The 19256-nt window shown below is 43.5% G+C and overlaps 1 protein-coding gene across 7 annotated transcripts in view; it reads left to right on the top strand.

Annotated features, from left to right (window-relative positions):
- Window positions 1-19256, top strand: part of NHSL1 (NHS like 1) — a 242504-nt gene that overhangs the window by 218510 nt on the left and 4738 nt on the right. For 3 of the 7 annotated variants that reach the window (XM_043592450.1, XM_043592451.1, XM_043592456.1), the window contains exons 4-7: window positions 1178-1370; window positions 5481-5612; window positions 11845-15039; window positions 15561-15693. In XM_043592450.1, the coding sequence (XP_043448385.1) occupies window positions 1178-1370; window positions 5481-5612; window positions 11845-15039; window positions 15561-15693 (3653 nt within the window). Of the gene's footprint in view, window positions 1-1177; window positions 1371-5480; window positions 5613-11814; window positions 15040-15560; window positions 15694-19256 lie in introns of all 7 variants that reach the window. The other 4 variants (XM_043592454.1, XM_043592455.1, XM_043592457.1 and 1 more) reach the window with 2 other exon arrangements.

Here is a 19256-nt window from a genome sequence, read left to right as displayed (position 1 = left end):
CTGAAGTAAAACTCTTTTAAACGCCTTATTTTCAGAGGTGGTAGTTAGTTTAAATGCTTTCAACTCGAAGACCAGTTCTTAGACATTTATTGTGTATTATAAACTGCCGTTTCTCAACAAAAGCCAATCACCCTTTTTTGTCATCGTTGTTGTTTGTGAGGACATTGTGTTTGAGTTCTTGGAGCTTCCTTGTCAAAGAGCCAACTGTCGTGCGGCCATGGTACCGTCCATGGTAAAATGCTTCCCCAAACAGCGTTCTTGCTTCCGCTTTTTAAGATGTTATGGGAAGAAAGGTATTGCAGAAGGGCTCCCCAGTTAGGATGTTAATCTGTATTGAAACAGACACTGCCAGAAATGTTTTCATGGAATTCTGATAAGGCTCAGAGCAGAGCTTCAGTCAGCTTCTTAGAATTTAACAATTTCACACCAATTGTTTTCATATAAATGGTTTCAGAAGAGCACACAATAGCTCTATGATTCCAGAAATGTTCCTTGAGGTCAGCGCCTGAAGGAAATGAGGTTGAGGCTAGAAATGACTTTGAGCAAACAAAATTTTAATAAAAATGGAAACCGATGGCCACAGCCATGATGCTTCTCCGGGCTTCTGGCATTCAACTAAATCCATAAGCTTTCTGACCACAGTAAATATCGGAGAAACAGGAAGAACTGAAAAGATATCGAGGGTCAGCAAAGCCGTTTGCAGACCTCATGCTTTAGAGACTAAGGCGACGGCGTGAATCATATACATAACGGGTCATGCTCAAGATGATGAGCAGTTTTCTTGCAAACTATTGCTTCTTTCTTAAATGTGGCCAGTTTTTTTTTTTTTGGCTCGCTTTTAATGAGTTGAAAAAATATTTTATTGATTTACTTATTTATTTAACATTTATTCATTTTTGAGAGACAGAGACAGACTGAGTGGAGGAGGGACAGAGAGAGGGAGACACAGAATCTGAAGCAGGCTCTAGGCTCTGAGCTGTCAGCACAGAGCCCGACGCAGGGCTCGAACTCACAGACCGTGAGATCATGACCTGAGCTAAAGTCGGCCACTCAACCGACTGAGCCACCCAGGCGCCCGCGCCCTAGTTGAAAAAAGGCTTTAAACAAGGAATGTATTTTTAAATGTTTTTGCCAGCTATTTGCACACTACAGCATCTACTTACTGTTTTCCCTGCAGTGTTCTATTTCTTCATCAGAAGAGGAAAGACTTATTTCCATCAGGAGACCTAACACGCCAACCTCAAGTGACTTCTCTGACCTTCATACTCAAACGAACTGGACCAAGTCACTTCCTTTGCCGACGCCAGAAGAGAAGATGCGACAGCAAGCCCAAACAATCCAGGCTGATGTGGTTCCCATTAATATAACTGGTATGCTTTGCTGTACAGATAGGTTTCTAAACATACTTGGGAAAATGACTTTGGCTTCTGTTTGTTATATGCTCTTAGCATCTCACTTGTACATCAAAGGTAAATAGCTATAGTCTGGCTTCCTGCTCTGTGTTTAAGGAAAGGAATACTAAAATTTATATGTGTGCATGCATATGAAATATCTCTTGCTTGTAAGATTAGAGGGCTGTCACCAAAGGTTGATGTCATGGAATTCATAGAAAATGTGTGTGTCTTTTTCATTGAATTGCTTCTTTAAAATATTTTGTTTATTTGGGAACATCTTCTAAATGTGGCCCTGGGTAAGGAAACAGTGGTGTTTCCCTTCTAAAGGGCTGTTTTATGTAGTATTTATGGAAGTGAAGAAGTAACAGTTTTGTGATATTTTTGAGTGATAGATTTTCTTGCCCTTTTGTCTTCTCAAATTGCTTAAAATAAGAATATCAAGTGAACTAACAGTAAGGATTATGAAAATACTGTTTTAAAGTTAAGAGGATGCTGTCAAGTCATATTTTGATCCTCATAATTTGAATTCTATAATCTTCAAATTCAAGTTCTTTTGGAATATTATGCTCAGATTTTAATCATCTGTAATATTTAAGGGGACAGATAACAAGGTACATGAAGCTCAAAGACAGTATTTCATGAACTTAGAGGAACTGTTAAAAGGCACCAGATTTTTCCTGCTTTATCAGTTCCGTACCTCATAAAAAAGGTCTGTGGTTTGGGAAGCATACCATGTGTAAAATAGATGTGTTAAGAGTTAACGTTGGACAGTGTATTCAAGAGAAACTGGTTGCTAATAATCGTCATTGATAAGCAGTCCTTACAGAAGCATGGCCTCTAGGGCCAGAACCTAAAAAATATCAGGTGACCAATAAGGCTGAGTTTTCATTAAATATTAGGATGAAAACCCATAGCACCCTTGCTGTATTTCTGAAGCTAATGCTGTGGTCTGCTGTTAGAAAGGTTTTTGTATTTTGATAGTTAATGCAGACTTTTTTAAAAAAAAAAAACCTTACAGATGTTTAAAAATTACACTTAAAAATTACATCTATTTTGAATTCCTGAGAAATTTAGTAAATAAGTGCATGAATTCTTTTAAATTCCAGGTACATTCTCCCACATTGATTGTATTTAAGCCTTAAAGGAATAGCGTAGTATTTTATTCCATTTTCTTTGCAAATAACATTGATCTTCCCAAGTGTGATTCTCATGCACCTAGATCATATTTTTTTAAGGTTATTTTTAGAAGTAGCTGTGTTTCAGAATAAAGTGTGTTTATTGCTTAATGGAATATGTGGACACAAATTTTCTATAAGAAAACGCATTACATTATTTGATTGATTAAATGCAGCAGAAACATAAATTACATTATATATGATTAGATGCCTCCAAAGTAATATTGTAAGATAAGAAGATTGTGCTTTGAAATATGGCAGTCCTTAATGGAATTAGGATAAATGCATTATCTTGAGATCAGGAAATTTAAAACAGAGTAACTACAGCCTCAGAAATAATCATTTGCAATGAAATGCGTTGTAACCACAGAAGACATTGCCATTTCTTTGAGCTGTAATTCCCTCCTGTTGATGACTAAGTAGATATGAATTACACAGAGTTTAAAAGGAGGCCTTCAAATGCCATATAGGAAAGGCAAATGACAAAGAAGTGAGCAAAATGAGTTATGTCAAAATGCAGTTTACTTTTAATTGAGTGATTAACATTTTCAGAACTGTAATAATCAAATCTAGTATCTAGTTGCATGTGTATTGATTCATCTTCTGGATCCATGTGTTCACATACATATACATGCGTTACATAAAGATGTTAATTTTTCTACTATTCTGATACAAAGAAGCACTAAATTTAAAATTTTCACTTTCAGCAGTCGAGTTGACCTAGGTTATACCACTTCCTCCTCTTTAAATGATGTGTTTCTGCAGCCCTAGAAGGCTTTTGAGACTAAAATATAGCTTCCTGTAGGGAATTGTCATGTGTTCGTTTATTTGGATGAACATTGACCCTCCGGTTTGATTTTCAGTCAGGATCAGCAGGGGAAAGAAATGTCGATAAATATATTATTTTACGTCCAGAGTGAAGCCGGCCAGGCATAGCAGCAGAACATTAGCACAATGAGCTGCCAGCATGAAAATCAATTTAATCCCCTCAGTCATAGTCCTGTAGGGACTCATCATGTTCTAGGAGTTGAGGAAGGAAAAAAAAATGTTTCAAATGAAATGCATATATGTGTAGGTTTCCTATTCGCCATGTGGATTAAAAGCCTTCCACCTGGAAGATAGAGTGGTACCATGCTTAACGGTTTTGGCACACTGGCTTTGTACTAATGTCTGCCGTTAGCTAAGTTTATTTCTAAGTAGTAACCATGACTAAGGCTGTTTTTCAATGAAAGGGAGTGAACCAGTGCCTCTCAACAAATATTTATTGAGTAACTACTTTGTGTCAGGCATTGAACTGAGTGACACAGGGGGTGCTAAAGTACAAGAATCGTGGTACCTACCCTCAAGAAATGTTTAGTCCACCATCGGGGACAGACATTTGAGGCCATGATGCAAGATGGAGAGTTTGGTGCCTTTAATGGCATATGTCTTAGATGTCCATTCTCATGGTTTGTTTCTTAATTTCCTTGGAATTTGAGTGGTTTATCTCTTGTTTTTGTTTTTAAGGAAGCAAAAGTAGAGACTAAATGCAGCTATCTGTTGATGTTTTGTCTGTTTTTAATACCTTCATACAAGGAAATTGTTTTCCTCTGCGGCAGGGAACTATGGACCATTGAAGTCATGGCTTGCCCCCTTACAAGCATCATACGTGCTATTGTACTTAGTGATGCGTTTATTACAGTGATGATACCTTCGGGTGTTTCACCATCTTCTCTCAATCATTTCTGGTTTTCTCCATTAGGAACAAAGTTGCAAGCGTTTGTTTGTGTTTGTTGCTTCGTACATGAAATGTGCTTTGATCATTCAGATCTTTTATCCTCTGTTTTGCTTTAAAGAAGTTTCTAATCACAGTTTATTCCTATTTAAATAGAGGGTGCCTTGTTTACAACATACTCACTTTGTGTGTCAATATTGCTAAAAAGAGTGAATGTTTATATACTTCTTTTTGTACAACATAAGCATGATGGGAGTATATAATTTGTGTATATATGTATTTTTAAAATCTCTTTTTGAGGAGAATAACCATTTAACAGAGACAGTGCTACAAAACTTTCTTTAATTAAACTGGGAAAGAATTTAAAGCAGACCAATCAGTAACTGCTACTTTATTATTTTATGGTTCCCATTGGTGTGCTAATCACACAAGTTCGTACTTTAGAGGACAAAAAACAGTCCTGTGGATATGGCATTCTAGGTTTGATTGCAAAACTACCTGAAATGTCTGAATTAAGATCAATTGTCAAAAGTGATCAAGAAGCAGAAAGAAAGCAGTTCAGCTTTAACAACAGCAGTGCTACTGGGTCTCATTGTGGTAAAAGTACTTTATCATTATAAGGCTTTTTATTGGTCATTACAGTTGTATCTACACCATAACAATTACCGCAGCCTGCCCAAATGGTCAGCCTCCTTGACAGAAAGAGAAAGCTCTGCATCCAAGAATTCTTGATTATCTGTATCCTCACACAGGACAAGACATCATATTGCTCTCTAGAGAGAACACGTGAATACAATAGGCTCATTGCCTCCACCACACCCTACGCTGATGTGGAGAGTGATTTTGGTGACTGATAGGGCCTATGTAAAACACTTCCAAAATGACCCATTTTTGTAAATAACAGAGAACCAGTCTTCAAGTCATGTTAACAAATTTGCACTTGTTACCCCAGCTCCTGTGCAAATGAGATCAAGGTGCTTCCTTTGGAAGTAGACCGGAAATGAAAAAATAGCCTTATGACGATAATGTGCTTTCCTTCTTTTTTTGGCCTTCAGCATTCATTCATCATCATATGACTGGCTAACATCATTATTAATAACCTTCTTATCATTTTACAACAAGCTTCTCGAAGAGAGTGCATGGTGTCGGCTTGCTTGAGAATAACATTGCTTTGCTTGTTCTACTACTCTATATTAGGGGAGAATTTCGATCGCCAGGCCAGCCTTCGGCGGTCTCTAATTTACACAGACACTCTGGTAAGACGACCGAAGAAAGTCAAAAGGAGAAAGACTATTACAGGAGTCCCTGACAACATACAGAAGGAGCTAGGTATGGCTCATCAGAACTGTATTCTGTTGCCCCTCGTTACTGCTCAGCATTACTACGCTAACCTCATTGTGGTGCTTACGAGATCAATACATTCTGATAGCCGTTTGGTGCCCCCAGAGGGCCAGCTTCTCTCCTGAGTGCAGCACTGGGTACAAGTCTTAACATCCCCTGCAGATGATTTGTTGAGTTTTGGTGAGACGGTTACAGGAAGAGCTTATATAAAGACTGTCAACTGGGGTGATAGACATTTACAGTAATGTCAGCATCTCCATGTGCCTTGCACATTGGGTATTTCCACAATGAAATTTACCTTTCATTTAGATTTTAAGTTTTCATAAAACCAAAAACTCATTCTAGGACTCCAGATAATGTCTATGGACTTCATTAGTTAATACTGACAACGGTGATGGCCATTTTGTCATCAAAGAGACAGCAAGTGTGAGATAATTAGTAAATTTCAGTACAACAGAAAATACTCATTTATGTTGGATAGTACCTTAATGGAATGTCCAAGGAAACAGTTTCATAGGTTTTTAATTCAATATTTTTCAACCTGTGATAAAAACAGAAAAGAAAGAACCCCCCCTCTTTTTTGGGGGGGCTAGCGGAGAAGGTTATTTATTTCATAATTCACTTATCCATATTATTTCTGCTTATCTTTATAGATGCTTTGGGTAACCCTCTCACTCTCCTCTTTCTATATTCCCTTCCTCCTTTGGTTTTCAGTGGGCTCATTGGGAATGTCTACACAGACAGCAGCGCACGCTGGGCCGGGGCAGGGACTCCGGCACCAGATGTGTGGATTTGAATCCCAGCTCTGCCGCTGACGCCCGGGGTGGCCTCAAGCTGGTCACTTCACCTGCCCGAGTCTCCTTCCTCATGCAAATAATGTGGTTGTTGATGTTGACAGAACATACCTCATAGGGTTGTCTGAGGGTGTCATGAATTCATACAGGTGAAGCACTTGGTGCCGGTAGGTTCACTATAGGTTAACATAAAAGCTGCTTTTGTAATTACCGTAGGGAACTTAATACTACCTATTTTGAAATTTGCCTCTTTCTCTTCAGCCAACCTGTGGACTTATTTCCTCATAGTTGCTTTCACCTGATATTTTTACTTTTATTTGCTTTTGAAGGTTACAGTCTAGATACTCGGGATAATTCTTTCGGAACTTGCCCCGCAGTCTTTGAGTCAAAATGGGTTTATCCTAGCTCTAGTGATCTGTTATACTTTGAGGTAGCATTGCCTGCTTCAGCTTCCGATTGCTACAGACATTGTTCCTATGTGTTTTTTCCCAAAACACCTGCTGAAATGCCCTGTTTTAGGGACAGAAGGCTCACTCTTCTTTACTTGGCATTCTCTCTTTTACTGCCACCCAGTTCTCCGATATGTATGTTCTGCCTTCCAGACCGAAGCCACAGTGGGACAAGAATAGCAATGCTTTGCTTTTGCTCTAGGTAGTTCCAGTGACCCAGGTGACATACAAGTGCCCGTCTTATTTCATAACACAGGGTCTTATTGCAAACAAAGGCGAGATTGCATCCACAGGGTTTAAGAAATCTGTCTTCCGTCCGTGCCCCTGCATCTGCTTCCAGATCTGGGCCGGTCCTCCTGGATCTCATTCTTTCAGACTCTTTCTCTTTTTTTCTTCCTTTAGGTGACAGCTAACTTATGTGAGAAACTAGTACATACTCTTATGTTCAGTAGATACTTAATGGGCTAATTTCTTACAGCACTGCAGTAATGTTTATATTTTAACTGGTCTTTTAGGGGACGTTCCTTAACCTAAAGGAGTGACTTTAAAGACATACCCTTTGTAAGATAACAAGGTTGGTATTTCAGGGTAGTCTACATTTTAAATGGCTGTGCAACCAAAATAGGTAGGTTTTGGATGGCTTTGTGCAAAGAGTATAAGAATAATTTGACTCAGAAAAACATATACATACACACAAGTATTCAGTGTGAATTATCTCTGTGTCTCCCCCTGTTCACTCCCCCTCCCTCCCTCTCCCTCCCTCCCTCTCTCTCTCTCTCTCTCTCTCTCTCTCTCCCTCTCTATGTATATATGTAACATGATTTCTAGAACCTCAGAGATAATGAAATTTATCACTTTTATTACTAAACCAACCAGTATGGAGCCAATAACTCAGTTGCCTCTTTGATCTTAGTGGAATGATCTGATCAGCTAGGTAAATCAGGTCTTCTGTAATTGTATTTTTAAAATCAGTAATTGAGTCCCTGGGGCCCATGCTCCCATCTCTTTTATATGTGACGTAGAAACACCAACAATGCTGGAGGAAAGGAAATAGCCCTGCCCACATCTTTGCGCTGTGGTCTTGGCCAAACAGAGACAGTTGATGTCACTGCGCAGTCGACATAACCTGGATCATAGCTGGTGGTCCCCTGAGACAGCTGTATTGAAGTGAGAGCTAGTTTAAAAAAAAAAAGAAAGAAAAGATAAGAAACAACTGTAGTTTTATAGATAGACTAGTTGAAAGGATTGATAGAGTAAGGGAAAATAACATTTGAATAGAGTAACATTTGGGGCACCTGGGTGGCTCAGTCAGTTGAGCGTCCGACTTGGGCTCAGGTCATGATCTCACAGTCTGTGAGTTCAAGCCCCGCGTCAGGCTCTGTGCTGACAGCTCAGAGCCTGGAGCCTGCTTCGGATTCTGTGTCTCCCTCTCTCTCTGACCCTCCCCTGTTCACTTTCTGTCTCTCTCTGTCTCAAAAATAAATAAATATTGAATAGAGTAACATTTAGCAGAAAATTTGGATCATGTATTTTCTTCATTCATTTTATGACTTCTGGTTGATCTTGCCTTTTCTCCCCAATATTCCGTACTTGAAAGGTGTCTGGTTTGAAAGCTTATAGACACTTGGTGTTTTCCTTAAAAATTAGTCTTTTTTAGATATGAAGGAGAGGGAAGTATGGCTGAGTCAAACAAATTAGATTAAAAAAAAGGACATGATTATCTGAAAAGAAAACATTCACTAGGAAAGATACTTCCTGTCCACTAGACACTGCCCAAATTGCTGGAGATTTGGAGTTTTAAAAATCAAACCAGAGATTCTTCCAGAATTAAAGTTGATTGTGCTTCATTATATGCACTTTTCACTTCAGAAACCATAAACAGTGGACTCTAGAGATGAGTTGTTTTATTTTATTTTTTTTATTTTTACTTTTATTTTTATTTTTGAGATGAGCCAGTTTGTACTTTGAAGTCAAGCTATGAGATTTACTCTCTAAAGTCTTTATGGCCTAGAATTCGTTGCCTTCCATTTAAGTGAATCGGACAACATTTCTAATTTTTTCTTTACTCTTATTATCTTATGTATACATAGAAATGTATTTGAACAACCCATTATGAGTTTTCATCTTTTAGAATCAGATAGGATTATTTTGTTGGTATACAATTATATTTGGCTCCTGAAGAGTTTGAATAGTCCTTGAACAATATGTATTCCCCAAGCAGAAAAAGCTTCACTTAAAGGAATCCCCCTTCTGAATGATTTTTTTTAAATTTTTTTTTCAACGTTTATTTATTTTTGGGACAGAGAGAGACAGAGCAGGAACGGGGGAGGGGCAGAGAAAGAGGGAGACACAGAATCGGAAACAGCCTCCAGGCTCTGAGCCATCAGCCCAGAGCCTGACGCGGGGCTCGAACTCCCGGAACGCGAGATCGTGACCTGGCTGAAGTCGGACGCTTAACTGACTGCGCCACCCAGGCGCCCCCTGAATGATTTTTGATAGCTTGTACGAAGAACATTAAGAACATAAGACCAGACATGACTTTTTAAAAATCCATCTATTAAACTTTAAATTAACTAGCTTTGATTACATGTTTTTTTTTGAATTCGACATACCTTGTAGTATTGCGTAATAAGTAGAAGAAAAAATTTAATTATTTCTTTATGTTGTAAAATCAGATAAATCCATTCAAGATTTTTAGCAGCACCCGAGAGGTCTATATTTGCAGTCCTCTCTTTTTTTTTTTTAAGTTTATTTATTTATTTTGAGATGGGGGAGGGGCAGAGTGAGAAGGGGGAGAGAGAGAATCCCAAGCAGGCTCCACACTGTCGGTGCACAGCCTGATGCGAGGCTTGAACCCATGAGCCATGAGAGCATGATAAGAGCTGAAGCCAGATGCTTAACAAACTGAGCCACCCAGGTGCCCCACAGATCTCTTTATTTATAGTCTGTTTTTGTTATTGAATTCTGGTCAAGATAGTGTTCATCTATATCCTATAATATGTGACACTTTTTGTACTATGAAAATATTAGGCAGTCTGTTTTGGGAATAGAACTTTGGTGGTCCCTATGACGGATGATATGTGAGTTGTTTTTCACGCATGTTTTTTAAAGTCTTTAGAAAAACTTTGTTAATAAGAAAGTTGTACTGGGCTGTAAATGGCGAAGAAACGGTTATATTTCCATTTTCAGAAGCCTAAAATGGTTTCACATTCAGAATTGTTACCTGAAAGAATCAGTACTTTGTTTATGGCCCTTAAAGACCATTAAAAATCTACCACTGATCCCGTGCAAAACGGCTGCAATCTTAGAAGAAAAAGCATGAAAATCCATTGTTCAATGGAATAAGGTAACTTGAATATTTGGAAGCAAACTGGTGCAAACTGGTGGAGCCATGCAAGTCGATTTTCCCACCTACTAAAATACGTCTTAAAATAGCAAAACCTTCATCTTTTGTTTTCTTTCCTCAAAGTGGATTTTTCTCCTGCTCCTGCCCTTTGACCCACTTCCTCTCTTTCTAAGGGAGAACCTTGTGTGCATGTGTGTGTGCGCACGTGCGCGTGTCTGTCTGTCTTCAGTGAGCGTAACTGGAAGAGAAGTAGGGGGAGGAAACAGATCCTCTTTGCTAAAAGATACCAGTATAAAAATATTCTCCGTCATCACAGTGAAGGAAAAGGCTTTATGCTTTATTCCTCACAGGATGACATCTCCTTTGTGGTTCATACAAGAACATCGCTGCCATTTTTGTAATATCCTTGGTATTTGGATGTCCAGTCAGGGACACGTAGTTAGTTCACGTGGGATAGGGAAGGAGTTCGCGGGAATCCCATCACCACTGGTGTCCTTGCCCAGGTGAACAGTGATGCCAGCAGGCACCCAACTTGCATTGCTCAGCAAAGCCCATGATTGAGAATTTTTCAGTTTTTGAAACAGTGTAGAGAAAACTGGTTTTGCTGTTACTTTTCAAGATTTAACGTGTCCTAGTGGTTAGTTACTATGCATGAATTGGTTTCTCTCTCCCTCTCCTCTCTCTCTCTCTCTCTCTCTGTCTGCCTCTCCACTTTGGCTAAATTGTTGGTTTCATGTTGGATTTGTGTTTTTAAGATTCTGTTCCTTTCTAGGTATTTTGAAATCTAACTGTTATCTACACTTAAGGTTTTTTCTCATCCATTTCCCTGTTTGGCCCTCCTTATGCTTCCCCCCTCCCTGCCCCGCCCCACCCCACCCCACCCCACCTTTAAACATATCTGCTCTCATTTGGTTTTAGAGCTCCAAGAAATGAATAACCCTAATTTGAGGAAATGCTCACTGGATGAATTCTTGCAGCTTTTCCCCCACCAGAACATAACAGATTGCCATTGGATTTTGAATGTCACTGACAGACAGATGACAATGGTCTAACATGGATAATGAAATGTTTGATACACAGATGGGCCTGTAAATCATTTTTCCCTTGGAATTCCTTCTGACATAAAAAATTAATATAATCAACACTGTTTTCTACCAATATCCCCTGTAAATGGTATCTCTGTAGCCCTACCATTGAACCACTACATTCGTTTGTCTTTGGGAAAGATTGTCACAGCTTGACAGATACTCGGCACAGTCACCTGGCGGGTGACAGGCCACCTTGAAATCTTTACCGAAAGGAGGTTATTTGAAACGTATCTCTTACACAGAGTGTTCAGCTTTGATCTTAAAGAGAGTAACTGAGAATTCCATATGTAGCGCTCACCCTATTGGAGGGTTTGAAGTACAAATCGAGAGAAGCACATGACATTCATAAGAAGGGTTTTTATTTTTAGGAGTATCAGTAACTGTTTAAACTCTCAGGTGCCTACAGGAGGAAAGAAAAACTAAATCGAATTGAAAAAAAAAATATTTTTAAGTACAGCAGAGTAAAAAGGGGATGAGGGTATCAGTGATGAACTAACATATTTTTATTTTTAGGTAACAAGCCTCTTTCTGCTTTATCTCCAGCATCAGGCACCGGCCAGGATGAGGTCGGTGCTCACTCAGTGTATACCCCAGACCACTACTCCACACTAGGAAGGCTTGACAGCTCTCGGGCTGCTGGGCAGCGCTCAGAAACCAGGGACTCCAGCTGTCAGACCGAGGAAGTGAAAGTTGTACCACCTTCCATGAGAAGAATCAGGGCACAGAAGGGGCAAGGCATCGCTGCCCAGATGAGCCACTTCTCAGGCTCCTCTGGGAACATGTCTGTGCTGAGCGATTCCGCGGGTATCGTGTTCCCTTCCCGCCTCCACAGTGATGCTGGTTTCCACAGCCTTCCACGTTCTGGAGCAAGGGCAAACATCCAGTCCCTCGAGCCACGGCTGGGTCCCCTGGGCCCTGCGGAAGACCTGGATGGCGTGCGCCCCTACCAGAGCGGGAACCCACAAGTAGATGAAAACCGAGGACACTTAGGAGGTGCCTCGAGGACCGGAACACTTTTGAGGCCCAAGTCCCAGGAGCTGAGGCACTTTGAGAACGTGATTAGCCCAGCCTGCGTGGTTTCTCCTCACGCAACCTATTCCACCAGCATCATCCCAAACGCCACGCTCTCGTCGTCTCCGGAGGTCATTATTATTCACGCTGCTCACAGTCCAGGACAGCTGGACGGTAAAATTACCAGCTCCTGTTCATACCTGAAGGCAAAATCCAGAGAGCACCTCCTGTCCAGGCATGCTAGTAAAGAGGGCCATCAGTCTCACGGCGGTCACTGGACTGAGGGTCCCCCCACTGTTCTTTCCCAGGCCCTAGATCCCCATCCCCCCAGTGCAGCCATGCTGTCCTCCCTCTGTGATTCAGCGGTCTCTCTAAATACTCCAGCTAGTCGGGAGAATGGATCCCAAGCCATGACCTACGACTGTAAAAACAACCTGGGCTTTCCAGCGCACGCCCAGGATGTGGATGGCAAAAGCGAGTCCAGTTTTTCCGAGGGCGGGGGGCACGGCAGCTCGGAGCCCTGGGAATACGGCGCCGCAGGTAACGGACGGGCATCCCCACTGAAGGCACGTGCGGCAACTCCCGGCTTCTCCACTCCCGGAAGTAACATGAGCAGCTGCAGTTTGGATCAAACGTCGACCAAAGATGATGCCAGGTCCCTGTATTCAGAGGAGCACGATGGCTTCTACGCATCTATGCACCCCGACCCCGGACACGGATCTGGAAACCTGTGCAATAGCAGCGATGGCTTCGGGAACCCCAGGCACAGTGTGGTCAATGTTTTTGATGGGCGAGCTCGGAAGAGCCAAGGGGACCGGCCGCGTGACCATGACAAGTCCCTTTCGCGTAACATCTCTTTGAAGAAAGCGAAGAAGCCGCCCCTGCCACCCTCCCGGACGGACTCCCTGCGCAGGGTTCCCAAGAAGGGCGTGCAGGCCAACGGACAGGCGCTGAACGAGAGCCTGATCGCCTCGCTCCAGCACTCGCTGCAGCTGAACCTCCCGGGCAAGGCCAGGGGCGGCAGCTCGCCCTCGCAGAGCCCCTGCAGCGACTGTGAAGAGCCCTGGCTGTCCCGCTCCCGCAGCCAGAGCACAGTGAGCGCGGGCAGCAGCATGACCTCGGCCACCGCCCCCAACGTGTACTCCCTGTGCGGGGCCACGCCGTCGCAGAGCGACACGAGCAGCGTCAAGTCCGAGTACGCGGACCCCTGGGGGTACTACATTGACTACACGGGCGCGCAGGAAGACCCCGGGATCCCCGGCGGGGGCTGCCCCGGCGGCAGCGGGGCGCCGGCCGGAGACGGGCCAGCCTGCCAGGTCCAGGAGGGCTCCGGGACCGCGATGCCCCAGGTGCCCGGTGGCGCCGTCAAACCAAAGGTCACGTCACCGGAGAAGTCCCACAGAGTCACTTCTCCATCCAGTGGGTATTCCAGCCAGTCGAATACACCCACAGCGCTCACCCCTGTGCCTGTGTTTTTAAAATCCGCATCACCAGCAAACGGGAAGGGGAAGACTAAGCCCAAGGTGCCAGAGAGGAAGTCCTCCCTGGTATCTTCAGTGTCCGTCTCCTCGTCGTCCACCTCCCTGTCTTCCAACACTTCCACGGAAGGAAGCGGGACGATGAAGAAGCTGGATTCTGCGCTGGCCTCTCCCCTTGCTGCCGTTCCTCTTCCCCCTCCCCCGCCTTTAGTAGACTCCCCCGAGGGCTCTCTGCCTCAGTCTCCCCTTTTCCCCCCTCCACCACCGGAAGCTCTCACTCCCTTCTGTCCCCTCCCTGGCCAGGGCTTTCCCCCTCCCCCCAGGGCACTTAGCCCCCTTCCTCTGGGTGCCTCGGCTTCCCTGCCGCCTCCCCCTGCCTCGGTACCCTCGTCAGCTCCCCCGCCTGCCCCACCCCTTGACCCCAAATTGATGAAAGATGCCAGGCCGTCTTTCAAAAAATCTGGCCAGCCCGAGTGCTCCTGGGAGGCCGTTAGGCAGCCCGCTAGCAAAGAGGAGGGCACGAGACCCCCCATGCCCCTGATAACCACCGAAGCATTGCAGATGGTACAGTTGAGGCCCGTGAAAAAGAACTCAGGATCCGAGCAAGCACTGTTATATGAACAAGTATCTCAGGAAACACTAACTCCGGTTGTTCCCCAGTATCATTTAAAGCCATCTGCTTTCCTGAAATCCCGAAATAGCATAAATGAAATGGAGAGTGAAAGCCAGACTGCCTCTGTGACAGGCTCGCCGCCGACTCCTGCCAAGAGCTTGAGTCAGGGTCACCAGGACGGTGCAGCCGAGCGTGGCCTCCTGAGCCGCAGCCCGGGCCGCGCCGCGGAGCCAGAGGCCGGGGCCGCCCCGCTCCAGGAGCCCCCCGGCCCGTCCCCAGGCAGGAAGCCACCCCCCATTTCCAAGAAGCCCAAACTGTTCCTTGTGGTGCCACCTCCGCAGAGAGATTTCACAGCGGAGCCCGCGGAGAACGTGAGCGGAGCATCTCCCAGCCCCACGAGGGGAGAGGCAGCCCAGACTTGTAGAGCCGGGGCCGGTCCAGACGAGACCGGTCCTGGCGGCTCGGATCTCGAGGGAGGGGCTGCAGCTCCCGCTTCCCCCGGCAGAGTGAGAGCCAATGTCCCCATGGTGCAGCCCGATGTCTCGCCAGCCGCCAAGCAGGAGGAGCCAGGTGCCGAGAACAGTGCAGACGGTGGAGGCAGCGCGGAGAGCTGCCTGTCTCTACAGGACGGAGGGCGTGAGTCTGCTTTTCTCTCTCCTTCCCCTCCGACCACATGCGGTCCAGGCAGAAGATAGGGCCGGTGCATGTTCAAGGTAAAGCTAGCCGCATGTGGGCTCATTGTGCTGCCTCACACTTAGGTTACCAACTTGGCATTTTATGATATTTAAAAAAAAAAAAAATCTGGATCTGAGGGTAGGGCTTACTGAACGTCAGAAAATAGAGGGGCAGCGTGGTCCGCAGCAGACAGGGTGTTTATTAAACAGCAATGAATAATCTCCCTTCTGGAGAGCTGCAAAGAAATGTTGCAACAAAATCAGAGGGAGAGATTCAGTAGGAGCCCCGGACTTCAACAGAAGAGAGTGAGCTTTGGCTGTCTTTTATTTGTGATCCAAATAAAAGATCAAACTGCCGACCCCACTGCCTGTCCCGGGGTTCTCACGTTATCGGGAATGGCAGGGAAGCAGATGGGGAAGCCTGGTGAAAAGTGCCAATTCAAGTCACTTGTGCGCGTCCTGTATCGGCTTGCTTCTCTACAGCCGGGGTGCCAGAGCCGGACACAGGGGCTGCTTCCTCGGAGGCCTGCGACTTCCTTAGGGAAGAAGGGAGTGAGGAGGTGATGACCCCCAGCAGACCCCGGACCACAGAAGACCTTTTCGCAGCTATTCACAGGTATCCCGAACTCCTCACTCTTATCGGCGATCGACTCTCTGAGTCTTTCTAAGTGGTTCCTCAGTCTGTCTTCCTTGAGCTTTTTTTCTGTCACCCATTAACTTGATTTTTTTTTTTTAGTGTGTTTCTATGTTTTTTCCTTTTTTTCTTCTGACTCCCAATTTCTGTTCTCCTTTGTTCCACTGATTTTTATGAAGGCGTGGGGACAGGGACTCAATGGGTGCCTTCTGCCCAGCACTGCACTTGCTGGCAAGAAATGCAATGTGTCAGTCACGTGACGGAGTATTTACAAGAACTGGATTAGAGCGACGGATGGTCTAGTCCAGGGGGAGGAATGCTGTGTTTTGTGGACAGAAGATAGGCACAGGCTAAGCTCTACAGGACTGCTTCTTTCCTAAGGGTGTTTTATTATTATTTATTTATTTATTCATTTATTATTATTATTATTTATTTTTTTTTTTTACTTCACGGAAATAGCAGGATTTTTTAGCGCAGTTTTCTTTGGCTACTGAAATGTTTCCATACAAGGGTACAGTCTTTTCAAAGCGGGAGCGAAAGGAATTGAATTTGTTAGTTATACTGTTAGTGCCATCTACTGGCATCAGAAATTGTTGGGCTTTAAGAAAAAATGTGGAGTAAATGTTTCAAAATAACTGCCTGAACTGTTAGAGTCTTTACATATGGTCACCCTAGAGAGTGAATATGATTTAGCACCAAAGCTATATATATATATTGCCTTATTTTTCTGGCTGTAAACAGCCGCGTACTCGTTAACAGTGTCACTGTAAGAATAGATGAGATTGGATATGTGCAAGTGCTTTTAACCACAAAGCTGTATCAATCCTTTGCTGCTTTCTCAACTCCTTTACCACAGTGTTTTTGGACACTCTTATGCGTGTCTTTATGCTGCCAGCACCTTATGTGGCCCTGAATCAAGGTCCCTTTTCTCTTCCCGGAACGAAGCATCCTATAAAATCATTTGACCCTCCATGTAAGTAACCTTGTGTCAGGACTGTTTTCCCAGCTCTTGGAATCTGAGAAGGCTGTTGCATGAGATGAAAAGCACGGTGTTATCCCGATCTGAAATTCCTTGTGCAGCATATAAATATCTAACTTGGGGAGGAGTTGGCGGGGGGGCGGGGGGGGGGGGGCGGAGGGGACCAAGCTGGGGAATTAGGTGTTTGTCAAGAATTCTGTTTTTTCTTTTCTTTTTTAAAGGTAGAGTCTTTTATTATTTTTATTTATTTATTTATTTATTTATTTATTTATTTATTTTATTTATTTATTTTTTTTATTTTAGAGAGAGAGCCCGAGCAGGGGAGAGGGGCAGAGGGAGAGAGAGAATCTTAAGCAGGCTCCACACTCAGGGCAGAGCCAGACACAGGACTTGATCCCACAACCTTGGGATCATGACCTGAGCCGAAATCAAGAGCTGACGCTCAACTGACTGAGCCACCCAGGTGCCCCAGCAATTAGGTTCTTTACATCTTGGCTCTAGCATTGGAGCCTAAAGACCCTAAAGACTGCCTCTTTAGCAATGGTTTCTTTGACCTCATTAGAAATAGAAAGGTGTAGCTACTTATGAAATTATTTCTGAAAACTGTTAAAATGAAAAATGCTACGTCTTTGAAATGGACGTTAGTGGCATTTGTAGAAGTTTATACAGAGGTTTCTATTCTAACCATGCTAGAGACATAATAAGCACACCGTAAATATTTTCTGGATTAAATGAAACCGGTTGGGATTTCACTATCAGGAAATTCTTCCAGGATGTGGCATCTTTCATTTCATAGGGAATGCACTGGTTTGCTAAATGGGCAGACATATATGTTTAAAATAGCAGTCTACAGAGAAGATACGTTGCTCGTTGCTCTGTGTACTAAGTACTTGGTCTCAGTGAGGAACCCAACTATTGTGGGGCCAATTTACTGTGTGCTTTTCTGAAAAATACGCCAAATGTCTCTTCCATATTTTACTTTGGCAACCTTCTTAAGACACTGAAAAATCTGTGGTGCCTCCTAGTAGTGAATTATATCTACTACAGATGTGGAAATCAGCCAGTCTGTATCATTCTGTGTACACGCGATAGAAATGGAGACCAAGTAGGGTATGGATTGGAGAGCAAGGGAAGACGACTGCTAATTTCTGTTTTGGTATTGATAATGTATGAACGGACATAATAAAAATCCATCTGAAGTCTGCTTTTTTGGGCTTTCTTTTATTTTATATTCTTCAGCACCTAAGCTAATAATTTAGAAACTTCTTTTTTTTTAATTTTTTAAAAATGTTTTATTTATTTTTGAGAGAGAGAGAGACAGAGTGTGAGCTGGGCAGGGGCAGAGAGAGAGGGAGACAGAATCCACAAAGCAGGCTCCAGGCTCTGAGCGGTCAGCACAGAGCCCGACGCGGGGCTCGAACCCGTGAACCACGAGATCGTGACCTGAGCCGAAGTCGGACGCCCAACAGACTGAGCCACCCGGGCGCCCCACCTAAGCTAATAATTTAAAAGAAAGAGTATCTAAACTGAACCCACAGCTTTCAGATTTTATAATGCAAATGAATTCACTTCAGATTTAAAGCCAGATGGAAAATGTAGAACACCAGTTGAGGTGTGAAATTTTTATATTTATTGAAGTAATTAGTTTTCAAGCCAGCGTTAACTGTTTGAGTGCTTTTTATAGCCATCTTCTTTGGAAATACACACACAGAGCATGTATGTGTGTGTGCGTGTGTATACATACATATATGCAGAGAATTTGTGTGCTTAGATTTAATTCTCATTTTCAGGGGCAGCTGCTTTTGAGAAACAACAAAAACTTTTATAAATTCCCATCTCCTCTCTTAATTCTAAATCTACAGTTAAAGGCCATAACTTTAATCAAGTATACCTGTGGCTTGATGTATGGATTTCAGCACACCCTTACCTTTTTTTTTTTCTTAATGTTTATTTTTGAGAGAGAGCGAGAGAGAGAGAGAGAAAGAGAGAGAGAGAGAATATGCAAGTAGGGGAGGGGCAGAGAGAGAGGGAGACACAGAATCCGAAGCAGGCTCCAGGCTCTGAGCTGACAGCTCAGAGCCTGACGCGGGGCTTGAACTCACGGACTGTGAGATCATGACCTGAGCCGAAGTTGGACATTTAACCGACTGAGCCACCCAGGCACCCTGCACACCCTTACCTTTTAAAAAACAAACTAAAAATTAGGCTACAAAGCAGTACCTGCAAGAATGAGATGGGCAGAACTGCTTTTGAGAAGTTCAAATAAGGCAATCTATATAGCTTCAGTGCTAAATCATTCACTCTCTAAGGTGACTGCTATAGGTTGTGAGGTCAGGCACTATGGGTAGGAAGATACTCCATCAGGTCCTAGTTCTTATATTAAGCTGTGTGACTTCACTCTTTGGTATCAGTTACCTTCCCTGGTCAGACCACACCAGCTAAAGCCATTTCCAGCTCTGAGATTCTGCGATGTTATTATTTTTGTGGTTTCTGTCAGCTGGTCATTAATGTATTCCAGAGCACCGCTCTCTGTTGACAACCATGCAGAGCCATTGGACCAAAGGGT

This window comes from Prionailurus bengalensis, chromosome B2 (genome assembly GCF_016509475.1).
Source record: "Prionailurus bengalensis isolate Pbe53 chromosome B2, Fcat_Pben_1.1_paternal_pri, whole genome shotgun sequence".
NCBI lineage: Eukaryota > Metazoa > Chordata > Mammalia > Carnivora > Felidae > Prionailurus > Prionailurus bengalensis.
Note: the sequence above shows the minus strand (reverse complement) of the source record. Positions and strands in the feature narration are given on the sequence as shown.